The following is a 14,935-nucleotide window of genomic DNA, read 5'->3' as shown; positions in this document are numbered from 1 at the left end:
ATATAATCTAATCGAGGTGCACCAAAGAATTGATACTTATTACCGGTAGTATTTTTTAAAAAACAATAAGGTTGTTCCATTAACTCACGAATAGTACGCTTAGGACCAGCAGGATAATCAAATTGCCAATGAAATTGTTCACCATTACTTAATTCTTTTTTAATCCATAAGCCATGTGCAGCACACATTTTCGTAGATACAATATTAGCGGCATTACCTAATTGACCACCAGTTTCGTCGTAACACATAATAAGAGATTCTTTAGGCAATTCTTCAATAATATTATCTTCATGTTGAGCTGTTGCATTAAACTATTTCGTAAGATTAGTAGTAGTAGTAGTAAAAGGAACTGTTCTAGGTAATACAGAAGAATTACTTGATTAAGATACCTTAAACGAATATGATTAAACCCAACAGGTAAGAAGCCACTGGCACCAACAGGAATTTCAGCATGATTACGAACGTTTTTCATATATACTTCAGCAAAAACAGGAGCCCAAGCATAAGCTCCACAATCATAAACTTTAGCTATATGTTCATCAGAATGACATAAACTCAAAAATTCCCACGGTAAGGTTATAACTTTACCTTCATCAGCATTTTCCGATTTAGTCATTACCAGCCCCAACAGCACTGTTATTACACCATTACGAACTGCAGCACCATTATCGTCAGCCATAGGTGCATCAACTTGATCTACACCTTGTTGTTGATTACTAGGAGGTTGAGATCTAATAGGAGAGCGATCTCTAACGGAAACAAGATTGGAGCCAGGAGGGGAACTAATGTTTCGATTATCGTTTCCTCTATCTTGAAATAAATTTGTAGCAGCATCAGCAGCAGCGCGATTAATATAACGACCACTAACACCTAATAATTGATCAATATAATAATCAGCGTTTTCGTATAAATGATTACCAGCAGCAGCACCTCCAACAGCGATAGCAGCGTTACGACCTCTGTGCTCGTACGGATTCAAAGCCATAATGACAAATATAAAACGACTACAAGCCTTTTATAAGGGATTATTATAATCCAATTAATCCAATAAGTTGTGACTGACGGCAGGACAATGCGACGAATTTGTAAAATTAAAGAATCGATATATATATAGATATATATATATATATAATATTTATAAATTTATATATATATATATATATATATATATATATATATATATCTATATATATATGTATATATATATTATAAATATACATATATATATACATATATATATATTTGGGTTTGGGGTTTCTTGGTGTCAAAAATTGCACTTCAAATGTTTCAAGCAAAGGTTACAGAGATAAATGCGGTATTATAGGTTGTTTTTTTTATTTATTACGTTTTTACCAACCATTTGATAAACTAAAATATAAATTTTATAATATAAAACTCATTGGAGAAAATTTTCTAATTTGCTATTGCGTTAATGTGTCGCATTTTGATTTTAAAAAAAGGAAATAAGTTTGCATTTTGATATTTCAATCATTGAAAAAACCATCTTACCGGCATTTTTAGTAGAGTATATGCTATATATTTTAGCTATAAACCCCTAACGGCTTACAGCACAAAAAGACTATACATATTAAGTATGCCGACATTAAATAAGGTATAAGCAGTTTAATGTCAATATAAAAAGCAACATGACACAAACATATCAATTAGGGGAGTTTATACTAGTATCAACGTGGGCGTATACATGTGCCTATTTAAAAAAATACCTGCCACTTAAATGGTATTAACATCAATGCCTATAGTTAGACATAAACACTATAAAATCATAGGTACCACCATACGTAAAATAAAAAATAAATAAAATAGGTTACTGCAATAACATTGTGTATAAATGCAACGCAAGAAAACCTTGGATGATTGCAACACGCTAGCCGAGAACCAATAGGCCAAATGTCCATCTTTTTTGTTTCCAAAAAAACCGAGATTTAAATTTCAATTTCTAGAATTTATATACACCCTGGAATTTTTTAATCCTTGTGACTAGATTTAGTGGACACACCTGATTTAATATTGAATATTTATTGATTATAAATTGGGATAACATAAAACGTGGACATAACGCTATACGGTTCTCGGCTGACAATTAAGTTGAATAACTTAAGCAATATCTAAAATGGTGTTACTAGCAAATTATGTGAATGTGTTGAAGTTGGAAGTTGAAGATGGCGTAACTACAACATAGCAATGCCGACGGCCTTAAATATGCAGTGCCGTGGCAAAGGCCCCCCAAACCCCCCATTTGGGGGGGGCCCACGAGATATAAGGGGCCCGTTTTTTAAAAAATGATAAAATTTTTTATGGCATTTTATTATTTTAACAGATAATTATCAATTATATTCAAACTATAAAATAAAATAAATGCTACTAAGACAATTTTAATGTGAAAAAAAACAACTGATGAGAATGGACATCCTTGTTTAGTTTCTGTATCTATATAGTAGCTTAACTCTAAAATTTTTACTCATACTTTTATGAAAAACACGGAATTTTTTAATCTTGACATGTTTCGTAGTTAACATACTACATTTTCAAAAGATTAAATAACAATTTAAAACTCTGGATATAAATATAAAATCAAAATTTGAAGACATTACAGAGAAATATTAACCGACAAATAGAATTGTTACAAACCAATAAAAATTATAATACAAATTATGATATCATAAATAGCATGCAAAAAATTATGTAAATAAAACAAACTAGATTGACAAATATATATTATAATGAACAGTTTATTTAAAGATGAGTTTTCCTATTTCACATGGAGTTTTCACACCGGGATATTTCCCGGTGGGCCGTCAGCAATACAACATTTTAAAATTTTATAATATTTTAAAAAGTATTTTCTTTAATTTTTTTAATAACTTTCTAGAATAGTAATAAAAAATTGTGAGTTGAAATACGATTTGAAATATTGATTTCTGCGTGTCAGTTGCTTCATTTGACTGTATGATGTGTGTGTAGTTGGTTAAACCGAAACGCAATCGTCATTATTCAAAATTCGTAGTGAGCGTGGCTGAATCAGCTGAGCCGGTAAGTTTATTATTTTTAGGAGACATTATTATTTTTCATTTAATTTATTTGTATAAATTAAATAGGTATAGTACTATAGTAGGACCTAAAAGTAAATTTTATAAACTATCTGTTCTATTTTTAGGTATTAATTATTGGAATGAAGAAAGTGAAAAGTGGTGCAGCTAAGAGAAGAGAAGCAGCTGCAGCCAGGGAAGTAATAACTAAGTACCCCAAACTTACACAATTTTTGAAACCAGCAGTTCAAGCTGATGGTGAATCAGTAGCAATAACAGAAACCAATAATGATGTTACAGCCAATGCAGAAAATGATTCTGTTTCTTGTTTTGGTTTGTCTGCTGAAGGAGACTCTAATATGGCAATCTGTGAGTGTATACCAACTGCCACAACACTGCCACTTCTTTTTCTCAGTGATGATCCTTCTGATTGGCCAGAAAATGTTTCTGATGCACAGAGGTGTGACATTGTTGAACGTGGTGTAAAGCAAATTGAGATAGATTTTCCACACAATCAAGAAAGACGACGATTTTCAGTGACTTATTATAAACGACAGATGAAGAATGGAGAAACTATTGTACGGTCATGGCTTGTGTATTCTATGAAAAGTAATAAAGTTTTTTGCTTCTGTTGCAAACTTTTTGGTATATCAGATTCACCATTCCGACAAGGGATGAACACATGGGAAGGTTTATCCAAAAAACTGAATGATCATGAAACAGGAAGTACACATCTCAGGTGCTTTGAACAGTGGATGACATTACGAAAAGGTAAACTGTTTTAAAAAAAATTTTGTCATTAAATATAATAAATATTTATATATTTTACCAAATTCAACATTGCAGGCATAATGAATCAAACAACCATTGATGAGCATCAATACAAGTTGCTTCAAAAAGAACGAAAATTTTGGAGAGCAGTATTGGAACGATTACTAGACATCACTCTATTTCTTTCTGCGAGGAATCTTGGATTCCGTGGTTCACAAGAGGTCATTGGTTCCAAGAACAATGGAAACTTTCTTGGGTTGTTTGAATTGATGGCGAAGTATGATAGTGTGCTCGATGAACTTTTACGTCGGATTCAGAAGAAAGAAACTAATGAACATTATTTGAGCAATGATACCCAGAATGAGTTGATTGAATTGTTAGCCAAGGAGATTGAAGCCGAAAACCTTTCCAAAGTAAAGAAAGCGAAATATTTTTCCATTATTTTGGATTGTACGCCAGACGTTTCACATAAAGAACAAATGAGCATAATCCTACGATCAGTAGTTTGCATTCCTGGGACAGGTATCAACATTTCTGAAAATTTCTTTGGATATCTCAAGGTAGATGATACCACTGGAAAAGGGCTTTTGGATGCCTTTCTAGATCAGACAAAAAAGTGGGAATTAAATATTCTTGACTGTCGAGGCCAATCCTATGATAACGGTGCTAACATGAAAGGAAAGGCAAAGGGTGTTCAAGCTAGGCTTCTTCAAATGAATCCCAAAGCTCTATATGTTCCGTGTGCAAACCATTCACTTAATCTAGTCATTGTTGACGGTGCAAAGTCATCCAACAGTGCAATTACTTTTTTCGGAGTTCTTTCAAGATTGTATACACTCTTTTCATCATCTCCTGCTCGATGGCATATTTTAAAGTCATGTATACCCATTTCTGTCAAGCCTCAATCCGATACCAGATGGGAAAGTAGAATAAACTGTGTGAAACCTCTTCGCTATCACCTGAAAGAGATATTAGAGGCATTAGAAAAATTGGAAGTGTATGCTCTAGAGAAGAGAGATGGCGCAACAGCTACAGAAGTATGTTCGCTGATGGAATATATGATGACATGGCCATTCATATTGTCAATCGTTATTTGGTATGACGTTTTATACCAAATTAACAAATCAAGTAAGCTTCTGCAGTCCTCTACAACTTCCCTTGATGTCTTGGATAGTGAAATAAAGGCCACATATACATTTCTTCAGCAATATCGTGAAACTGGATTTTCAGACGCACACATGAAAGCATCAGAAATCGCAGAAGTGTTGGACATTGCAAAAATTTTTCCAGAAGTGCGTTCCCGACAAAAAAAGATGATTCATTCATACGAGTGTGCCGATGAAGCTCACACCATCCAATTAGAACAGAAGTTTAAAGTTGATTTCTTTTTACCACTCCTTGATATGTCAATGGGATCAGTAAAGGAGCGTTTTGAACAAGTCAGTAGTATCACAGAGCTCTATGACTTCCTATACCGTTCTGAGAATCTTATTCAAATCTGTAAAGAAAATTCTTTGTCTTTATATTGCAAAAATTTGCAAGCAAAGCTTGGCGATATAGATTCGGATGATCTGGAAATGGAATTAAAACGATTTGTCATAGTGGTACAGGAGAAAGAAAGTACTCACATGAAATCTGCACAAGATTTTCTTAATTACATTTATAAAGAAGAGCTGCAAGAAACTTATCCAAATCTTGCCATTGTGTTACGCATAATCCTTACCTCACCAGTAACTGTCGCAAGTGCTGAACGTAGCTTCAGCAAGCTAAAATTGATTAAGACTTTTCATAGGTCAGTATATTTAATCTTGCTACTTTATACATAATAGATGTAGCTCTATGCATTTCTTTTCACTTTTTATAGGTCAACAATGGTTGATGACCGCTTGTCTTCTCTGGCGATGCTGTCAATTGAGAACGATGTGGCAAGAAAATTAAATTATGAGGAGATAATCAACAAATTTGCAAGTATGAAAGTTCGCCACAAGTCATTTCTGTGACAATTGTGAATATGTGATTTATTACAGGTTTTGAAGTATTACCAATATAATATAACAAACATTATTCTGATAATTATCCGTACATATACGTTTGTCTATACTTATATGTCTTATTTTTGATGTTTTTAGCCTTTAGAAAAAATGTGACGCATATATATCCTGTAATGTGATGCCACAAAAATAGGGCCCAAAAAAATGATTTGGGGGGGGCCCAAATGTACCACGCCACGGCACTGTAAATATGTATCAAAATATTTAAATAACAGGTCTCAGTTCTATGAAAAACACGGTGCTCCGGGTGTCGTTTTCACAGAGGTGTCAAAATTCTTTAGCGAGGATACCATTTTATGCAAGCAGCAGGTACCTTTAAAAAAAAAAATTTTTAATAGTAACATTTAATGTATAAACAATTTCAAAGGTGAGCGTGGCGGCTATCCAAACTTCTAAATGATATCTATTTTACCTTCTTTATTTATTATAGCTATGTGATATCTAAAATATCACGTTATTGAAGAAACTTGGGAGTAATTTTGGAATTTTTTTTTTCTAATTTAAACATTTTAAAAACAATCAAAAATTATTCAAATTTACCTGCTATAAAATTTTGAATGGATTTTTCTAGTAAAATCGGTTACTTGGCAATGCCATTGGTGGTATGTATTACTTAATTAGCAAAGCATTTAAAGAATTGCAATTTGTAGATGTTGCATAGCAGGCTCTTTGTGGAGTATGGAGTGCATTTAAAATAAATAAAATCTTTATAAAACAAAATGATATGTCAGTGTCAGGGTTATTGATATAACCTATCTTATTTATAACGTCACTATCCCTTGTCTCAGTTTCATTTTTTTCTAATTGATTTTGTTATATAGTGGTTAAATTAAATATTTTCAGGTAAAAATTTATGCTAAATTTGTAATATTAAAGAAGCGATATGCAAGAGATACTTAAAAGTACAGCATTTGCAGTTATTAATAGCAAAAGTGTTGTATACAAAACATTATTATTAAAAAATTGATCTTTTATCTTACTATTATATTGATTGGTTCTGGCAATCTTGTCAAACCCTAATTTCATCTTCCTTTTCATAAGCAATTAGTGGGATTTGTTTACAATCACGATGAAACCATTTACTACAAGAACAGCATTGTGCCATTTGCCTTAAAAAATAAATAAATTTCCATCACAATATAAATACCTGATAAAATCAAGATATCAATTAAAGCATTGCATTTGTAATTGTTTTTATTATTAACTACACACTTATTAGTAATTGTGAAAATATACCTGCTAAATATGTCTTCGTCTCCAGGTAGCCAAAACATGCGACATGAGCAATGCAGTGGAACACGAAAAGTCTTAGCAACACATCTTCTAAACAATAAAGGCTTTGCAGTGGCTGGAACTATATCCATCCTGTTGTTTGATATACATTTTAGGAGATGACTTCTCATTTCACTTTGTTCAAACATCATATTTGTTGATGGTACACCTTTTATTTCAAGATTGTGACGAGCCCATGCAACAGCAAAAATTCCACAATCCACACCATTTGTTTGCTGTTGAACTGGCAAAACTTTTAAAACAAGATTTTTTTTGTTGACAATGTAAAATGGAGCATATTTGCCTTTTTGTCTGCATGCTGACTGCACCGTGGAAAAGGCTGTCAAATATATATATCTCCCCTGGTTTGCAATCATGTGGTCACACATCCAGTGAAGATTTTCCATCATGAAGAATTTGGACAAATCGTGTGCTGGTGTAGATATGGAAAGATAAGACTTGTCCATTAATAGGATCTTGCAGACCAACATCAATATTTAATTGAAGTGAAATTAGTTGCTGGCAAAAATGAATCACCTTATCATTTAGCATCTGCCAATTAGAAATGTCATATTGTTATCTACTTCCAATCAATAAAGATTTAAGACTTTGAATGCGCCTAAAAATCTTTTCGAGTTGTTTTTTATCTTCAATTATGTTAACATAATACGAGTGAATGCAATCATTGGTTGAAAGATGGTTTATTTCAATTGTGGCATTAGAAACAGTTAATGTGTCACAATTATCAAAATCAGTTAAATCATTTGTGACCTCAGAAACCGTCAGGGTATCTTTTGTATTTTTTTTAGCCATTACACTGATATCTTTGTCTGCTTTACAAATATCATATTTATTACCAAATCTTTTAGTCATTTTTCTTTTGCATCGCTTAGGAATATGGCAAAGTTTTGGTGAATTTGTTAGTGACTTACTCCAGGTATCAGGTTGAATCTCTGGGCGTAGCAGAATTCCTTTTTCTGCTGGAAGACTGTCAGCTAAATTTTTTTAAAGTTGACAGTGTAGTAACTGAAAACGCAGCAAATGTGTCAAAAATGAGACAACAATTGGAAACTCGAGATAATGTTAATGTTATTACATATGGATGTTCAGCTCTTAATTTCTTATTAACTATTATTTATTGAAATTCATATTCTCAATCTATTGGCCCAAGATTTGGCAATTCCAACATCAAAGAGCAGATTGTTCAAGTTGTTAAGTAGTTCAATCAAGTTGTTAAGTAGCAACAACCATTTCGCTGCAAAGGAAAAGAGGGGCTACGATGGTTATAAATGCTTAAACCAACAGCAGGACAGTAGTACTATTGGAGACAGTGTAGTTTAATGGAAAAATCTTCAGGGGGAATTAAGTCCTATGCTTAGATAAGATGAATTTATCCAAAAGAATACAACAGGCAATAACCCAGCTCATTTCTTGACTAATATTGCTAATCCTAAATACAGAGGTAAAGAATTAACTGATTAAGAAATAGAGATTTGGATGTACTTTGCAGCTTCAAAGAATCCAGATTTTCTTTGACGCTGCAAAAAAGAGAGGCAGCGCATATCTGGTTGTTCGGTACATAGCATCGAGAAAGGCAAGTTCATTACCATATCATAACAGCAGTCTCTTTTGCTTCATTACCATATCGTAACAGCAGTCTCATGACATACGAACAACAATGAACTTTAAAGTTCTAAATTATTCTTTACAGAATTAAATTCTCCTTTGGGTCTAAACTTGATTGTTGTATCTTGAAAGTATATTTTCCATTCATTAATCTTGTCCAAAAGACATTCAGTGATTTGCGAAGCTTTTGTCTAGCTCTCAATATATGATTTGCAATCGTATCATCACTTAGGAATAAAAGTTTGTTTGTCTTCTGAAGAATGTTATTAAAATTAAATTTCGGAAACAGAATTTACACCCTTTTTGACTAACTCACCAATTTTAATAATGAGTTCTTGGCATATAGGTTGATTAAGACCTGCTACCTAATAGTTTGAAAAAACATGGAAATTATTTTCAATTAAAAAAGATTAAGCAAAATAGCCAATAACATAATGCTAATGTAGAGTTTTTTAATAGTGTTACTTACATCACCAATAAGATGGTTGTTATGAGCAGAAATCGAAGGAATTAGCAATATATATTTTCTAAACCTTTTAATTGCTGGTTTTAAATCTCATTTATGCAACAGTACAAATACTGCTGTAATTATATATGTGTTTACACTTACATTTATTTTTATTAAATATATAAATTGAATGAAGATTTTACTCAATACTTGAATGGAAACTGATAATAGGTAAATAATAAACTTATAATAAAAAATCTGCTTCGTTACATATTTCGAATCTTGGTGAAAATCATTATCTAACATTTTGATCTCTAGATTAAAAAGTAAATTTGTTATAAATACAAAATACAGTTACTTTGAATCCACAAGGTTTTAAGGATCGAACATTTCTGCAACAATGCATGCGCTTAATTTGTGACGCGCTTTCAAGTTCTGCGTTTCTTCAAAAAGTCTATAAATCCTTTTGATGCATCTCCTCTAGAGCTAACCATCTGTAATATGTATACGGTATCAATGCATACAGTATCAGGTCGGATGAATGATTACAGCATGTATATGTGTAGTGTATTAATATAAGAGAGTATAAAAAACCATATATTTACTCTTTAGTCGGGTCGGGTCGTGTTAGCATAAAATAAAAAAATATTTTAATTGGTATATTCCGCCTTGAAAACACTTTGTAAAATTTATTTCTTCATTCAGTTTATTCATAAATAATACCTGTTTAGTTATCTAATACAAGTAAGTAAAAATTACTAACCTGAAGAATTATTCGAAGGTGTATAAAGTTTAGATTCTAAAAAAACAGGGGTTGCTAACATTAAGATATTGCTGACCCGGAGAATAAAATATTGTGCTAGTATCATCAGTTCTGAAAGCAAAATATTGCACTATGTGCACCTCTGGTTAAACCTCAGTCATATAGTAATATTAAAGTGAATATAGCGAGTTGTCGTTTAACAAAAGAGTTGTATTGGAGTTGCACACTGTCCACCAATTCACTTTAAGAACTGATGATAACTCAATAAACTGATGTGAAAAATTAAATTAAATCAAAATTTATACGCTCGAACAATCGTAACATTAAAAAATCACATACATGTAAAGAAAAATTAACGTAAAATAAAATAATTTTGGCATAAACATTAAGTAGATATCTAACTAAATTATAAAGAACGATAAACTTTATATTATTTTCTAAAATTGTACAATTTATCACTTTTAGTGTGCACACTAAGGCTTGTGCACTTAAACTTTTAAATATAAGAAAAATTCTTCGCAGGTCATGACAAAATTATTTCTAATAGAAAGTTCGGCTTTTACAAAATTCAATCGCATCCTGTTCTTATTACCTCTCTAAACAGATTCCATATTAAAAGAAGTACGTTCCACAAATGCATTACCATTTGAAATGGACATTGTCTTGGTGACTGATTTTCTTATTTCGTTTCGATTAACAACCGCATTATAAACGGCAACCCAGATTTTTTTGGTACTTGAGCAATTAGAATTTGGTAGTTCAGTAACATTTTGTCTAATTAAATTTATTTCTTCATACAATCGATCTTGATTAATTTTTATGATTAATAAAGATGCTATTTTTAATATATCACTATACTGTAGATCTTTTGTTATTATATTTAAGGCATTCAAATATTTAAAAAAGCTGTTCTCATATTTGTGATTTTTTTTCTTTATAAGTTACTGCGCGCGTGTATTAGTAAACGTACTTTGCTCTCTTTTGCTAAAGTTTTTCAATGAATAAGAAACCTTGCTACCAATAATAATGTCATTTAGTCAGCATGTGAGCTTCAATTTAATATCTAATACTATTTTGTGTAACTCGGTTGAAGTTATATCATTTTTTTCTAAAATTTGTATTGGTTCGCACATTAAATTTAGAAAATGTTAGACGAAATATAAATATAATTTGGGCAGTGTTGGATTGGTCATATCCTTCATTTCATCTTCTTGCAACTTTTCAAAATTCCCAGATAAATCTATCACATACATCCTCTCCTTGATTTAAATAATATGTTTTTAAAGGATGCCAAGACAACAGTATTTTTTCGACAGCCTTCGAGAAACTGAGCTATCGTGTGGGAATATTACGTATCAATTGTGCGAAGTAACTCCTTAACATTCACACGGTCTTCCTAAGCAACAATAGCAAACGACTGCAATACAGTAGATAAGGCAACTAGACGTATATGATCTGTAGTAAATAAAGCGCATTCAATTACACCCATACACAAACAAGGACAATCACCACTAATCTTCGTAGCAACATCCCAGGACCTATCATATATATTTGGACAAGAAACATGTTAAAACGCTTCTGCAAATGCAGCCTTTCAATAGTTTCTAATTAGGAAGTTGGAACCATACGGGCAATATTACATAATTTCTGGCCATCTGCCACAGCTCTACCAAATTGAATTGGATTATAGATACGTTTCTCAACAATATATTCATGCAACAACATCTTCGCATTTTTAAACACTTTTATATCACGATTAACAGAGGCTTTATTCGATAGAAACCACGCTTCAGGCCCATTATCAACATCACTCGGTAAAGGTGGTCTGGTAAAACGTTTCACATGCGAAACGCTACTTATGACGCTATTTGTGACGCTCCCAAGGGAGAACGGAAGGATCGTTCTCTCTTCCCCCTTTCCAACAACACAACGGATGACTGCTTGGAGGTAGTCGATGTTCTTGACATCAATGATAATGATACCGGTTCCACATCGATCACACTAAGAGGTGTCTCCGCTCTCTTTAGCTTTACAACATCTGAAATAACTTTCCCAGTCTGCAAGCTTTTGAAAAGAAACCCTATTAGCCATTCCAACTGTCTAAGCGGCCTTTCCAGACACAGAACACAAGGTCATAATGATTGCATGTACATGTGGTTGTGCTTTTCGGCAACCAAAACGGGCAGAGTATCCGATAACACTGCCAAAGCGATCGGACAACCAGGACACCTGATCGGTGTTGTGTCAAGACTTCTTGGCGAGAAAAGTCGAAAAGGTATTCTTCCAAAGCTGCACATCCAGGCTCAACGTATATGTTGAATAAGACATGATAAAATTGATAGAAAACCTTCTTGGTTCCAACGCTTTCACTAAAGGATAGAATAATCTGGCTCCACATGGGCTCCTTCCACACCACTATTTCCTGAACCACCGTCAAACAACTGCCTCGTCCGCGAAAATACCGTTCAGATGCGTAATTGACAGATGGTCCAACAAAGGCCATCTCTTTATTGGCGTTAAACTATGGCATTCTTGCTCTATAGTAATATCACTTTGACTTCCGCCTTTTTCACCCATAATTATCAAACTAACTAAACAGCTATATAAATTACTACAGAGGGCTGGACACTAAAGTTTACATAAAAGATTATAAGCAAAAACGTTGAATTTTATTGGAAAGCCGGTGTAACGTTTTTAAATTACTGCGTTTAAATTTAACTGCGCCGCAACTTTCAACCGTTAAGATTCTCTAGCGGTAAAACTATAACGTTAAAATATCACTGAGGCTATATTATTTTAACGTTATAATATTACTGCGCTCGTTATTATTTTACTGTAAAGTAATTTTCTTTTTTTGTGCGACGAAATCTTATCTAAAAATAAATTAAATAGCTATTAATTAAATAGAGATCCTCGACAAAAAATTTTAATGTTTTTTTGCAAAAAAAGCTATTAATAACAGAAAACATAAATATTTATGTTCCCTTTGTTGTGAAAAACATGAAATCATGAGATAGTTATTACGGATTTTATAACAAAAAACATATAAAACAACATTTTTTACTCTATAGAGGTTTTAGTGACAAAACAACATTATAATGATTATTGTTTTTATTTTCTAAAAGAATAGTATAAATTTTTAGTTGATCGAGTTTAACAGATGCTGGATATTTGAGCCATGCTAGTTTCTGTCCAGTGAATGACCACATAGAAATATCAATTCCAGTAAGATTTGCAGTACCCAGGATCTCTGCATCTGTAGCCCAAATACAATTTGTAGCCATACCACTTTTAGTGATATACTTTTCCACATCATCACCTAAATATCCTGATAAGAGACTAGAACAAGATTTTGATATCATGTGCTTTACAACAACATTGCGAACATGTATATGTTGACACTCGGAACCTGTCAGCAAAATTGAAATTTCGCGAAAAAAACAGTTGCCATCACCTTTGCATACATGCATTTTAGAAGGTACATGATTTTTTTCTCCGTCAGTAAGATCTGGCATAATAAATATTTTGAGCCCTTGTTTTTCAGCTATTTTTTGACGAATTTCTTTGGAGGGATGTTTCATTAATTTGAAGTGACATTAATCATGATTATCACACTCAGTAGATAAATTACACAGTTTTGAATTACTTTTCTTTTCAACAAATGTTTTAATATGATGTAGAGAGTATTTCTTTTTTAATGTGTCGCCTTTACTGTGTCGTTTTACTGTTATAAGCATGTTGAGTTAGATAAAATATTTAGTATCTCATATTGACCCAGCCATGAGAAAGTCATTTTCCCGCTTTTCCTATCATCTCTTTTAAAATTTCTCAAGAGTATCTTTTGACCAACAACAAATTTTGATGACGTTGCATGCTTTTTGTCATAGTCTAATTTTTGTTTTTTTTTTGTGTAAAAACAATATTGTTCATGGCTTTTTCCCCAATTCCTCTTTTCATTTGTAAAGCTTTTCGGAAAACCTCTTTATTATATACAGGTTCATAATTATCCCCATTGAGTATATCTGTGTATTTTACATCAATCGGAAGGCAAGGTTGTCGGTTATACATAAGATAAAATGGTGAATACCCGCTTGAATCGTGCACTTTAACACGTAGAGCAAAAACGATTCATCTAAAACTGATACTTAACCTAAAACATTTTCATTTAAGACCTTAATAATGGCTTTCCTAATTTTCTGATTCTGTCTCTCTACAAGGCCATTGGCTTGTGGATGGTAAGCCGAGGTGACGCGTTGCTGAACTCCAGTCATGTCGTGCAGTGCAATAGATACTGAATTTACAAACTCTCGATCTTGGTCATTTATTTGTATTTGAAAACAACCATGTCTGCAAATAACTTTGTAAAGAAATAATGCTACTGATATTGCTGTTTTGTCAATAAGAGGTTCAGCTTCAGTCCACTTAAAAAAATAATCAATAAGAACAATAACGTAATTGAATCCATTTGATGCAGGTAATTTAATTAAATCATCACCAACTTGCTTCATTACGTGTTGCTCTACTATAACAGGTTTTAAAGCAGGAGACACTTTAAGGTTTGTGTTAGAGGTTTTTTTGACATCGTTCACATTGAGTTACATGTTTTATATTATCCTCCACTATTGAATGCCTAAAAAACGTGTAGAAATTTGCTTTCTTACAGCATTAATGCCTAGGTGGCTGGCTAATGCAAAGCTTTCTCAGAAGTTCCAAGACCTTCGTGGACTTCTTTAACTATGTATAATTGCTCTTCTCGATCTATGACCACAACGACCTAGAATAAACAAAAGTTTGTTTGTAGTTTTTTATTTTTATTGTACATCATTTTGAGTTGTTTTAAAGCTATATTTCGAATTTATGAGAATTTGCTTTATTTCGCTTTAAAAATGTCATTTATGTTAATTCACAGTAAAGCAATCACAACTCAGAATATTGTTTAACCATTTAATTTACTTAT

General features: G+C 32.5%; 1 protein-coding gene and 1 long non-coding RNA gene across 2 annotated transcripts; one reads left to right on the top strand and one right to left on the bottom strand.

Moving 5' to 3' along the window:
* Positions 1-2,573: 2,573 nt before the first annotated feature.
* On the bottom strand, positions 2,574-9,787 carry LOC136084038 (uncharacterized). The gene is made up of 2 exons (XR_010640292.1): positions 7,106-9,787; positions 2,574-6,978 (listed from the first exon to the last, which is right to left on the bottom strand). It is a non-coding gene; the product is annotated as an uncharacterized LOC136084038 (long non-coding RNA).
* Positions 2,747-6,046, top strand: LOC136084037 (zinc finger MYM-type protein 1-like). The gene is made up of 4 exons (XM_065804080.1): positions 2,747-3,051; positions 3,176-3,818; positions 3,894-5,610; positions 5,683-6,046. The coding sequence occupies exons 2-4, from the start codon at positions 3,191-3,193 to the stop codon at positions 5,816-5,818; spliced, it is 2,481 nt and encodes an 826-aa protein (XP_065660152.1). The 5' UTR covers positions 2,747-3,051; positions 3,176-3,190; the 3' UTR covers positions 5,819-6,046.
* Positions 9,788-14,935: the final 5,148 nt, after the last annotated feature.

The sequence above is a fragment of the Hydra vulgaris genome, chromosome 08, assembly GCF_038396675.1.
Source record: "Hydra vulgaris chromosome 08, alternate assembly HydraT2T_AEP".
NCBI classification, from domain to species: domain Eukaryota; kingdom Metazoa; phylum Cnidaria; class Hydrozoa; order Anthoathecata; family Hydridae; genus Hydra; species Hydra vulgaris.
Note: the sequence above shows the minus strand (reverse complement) of the source record. Positions and strands in the feature narration are given on the sequence as shown.

Coding starts and splice junctions, on each gene's coding strand:
- LOC136084037 (XM_065804080.1), top strand. CDS start 3,191: ATGAAGAAAGTGAAAAGTGGTGCAGCTAAGAGAAGAGAAGCAGCTGCA. Junction 3,819..3,893: donor GTGGATGACATTACGAAAAG/GTAAACTGTTTT, acceptor TCAACATTGCAG/GCATAATGAATCAAACAACC. Junction 5,611..5,682: donor TTGATTAAGACTTTTCATAG/GTCAGTATATTT, acceptor CACTTTTTATAG/GTCAACAATGGTTGATGACC.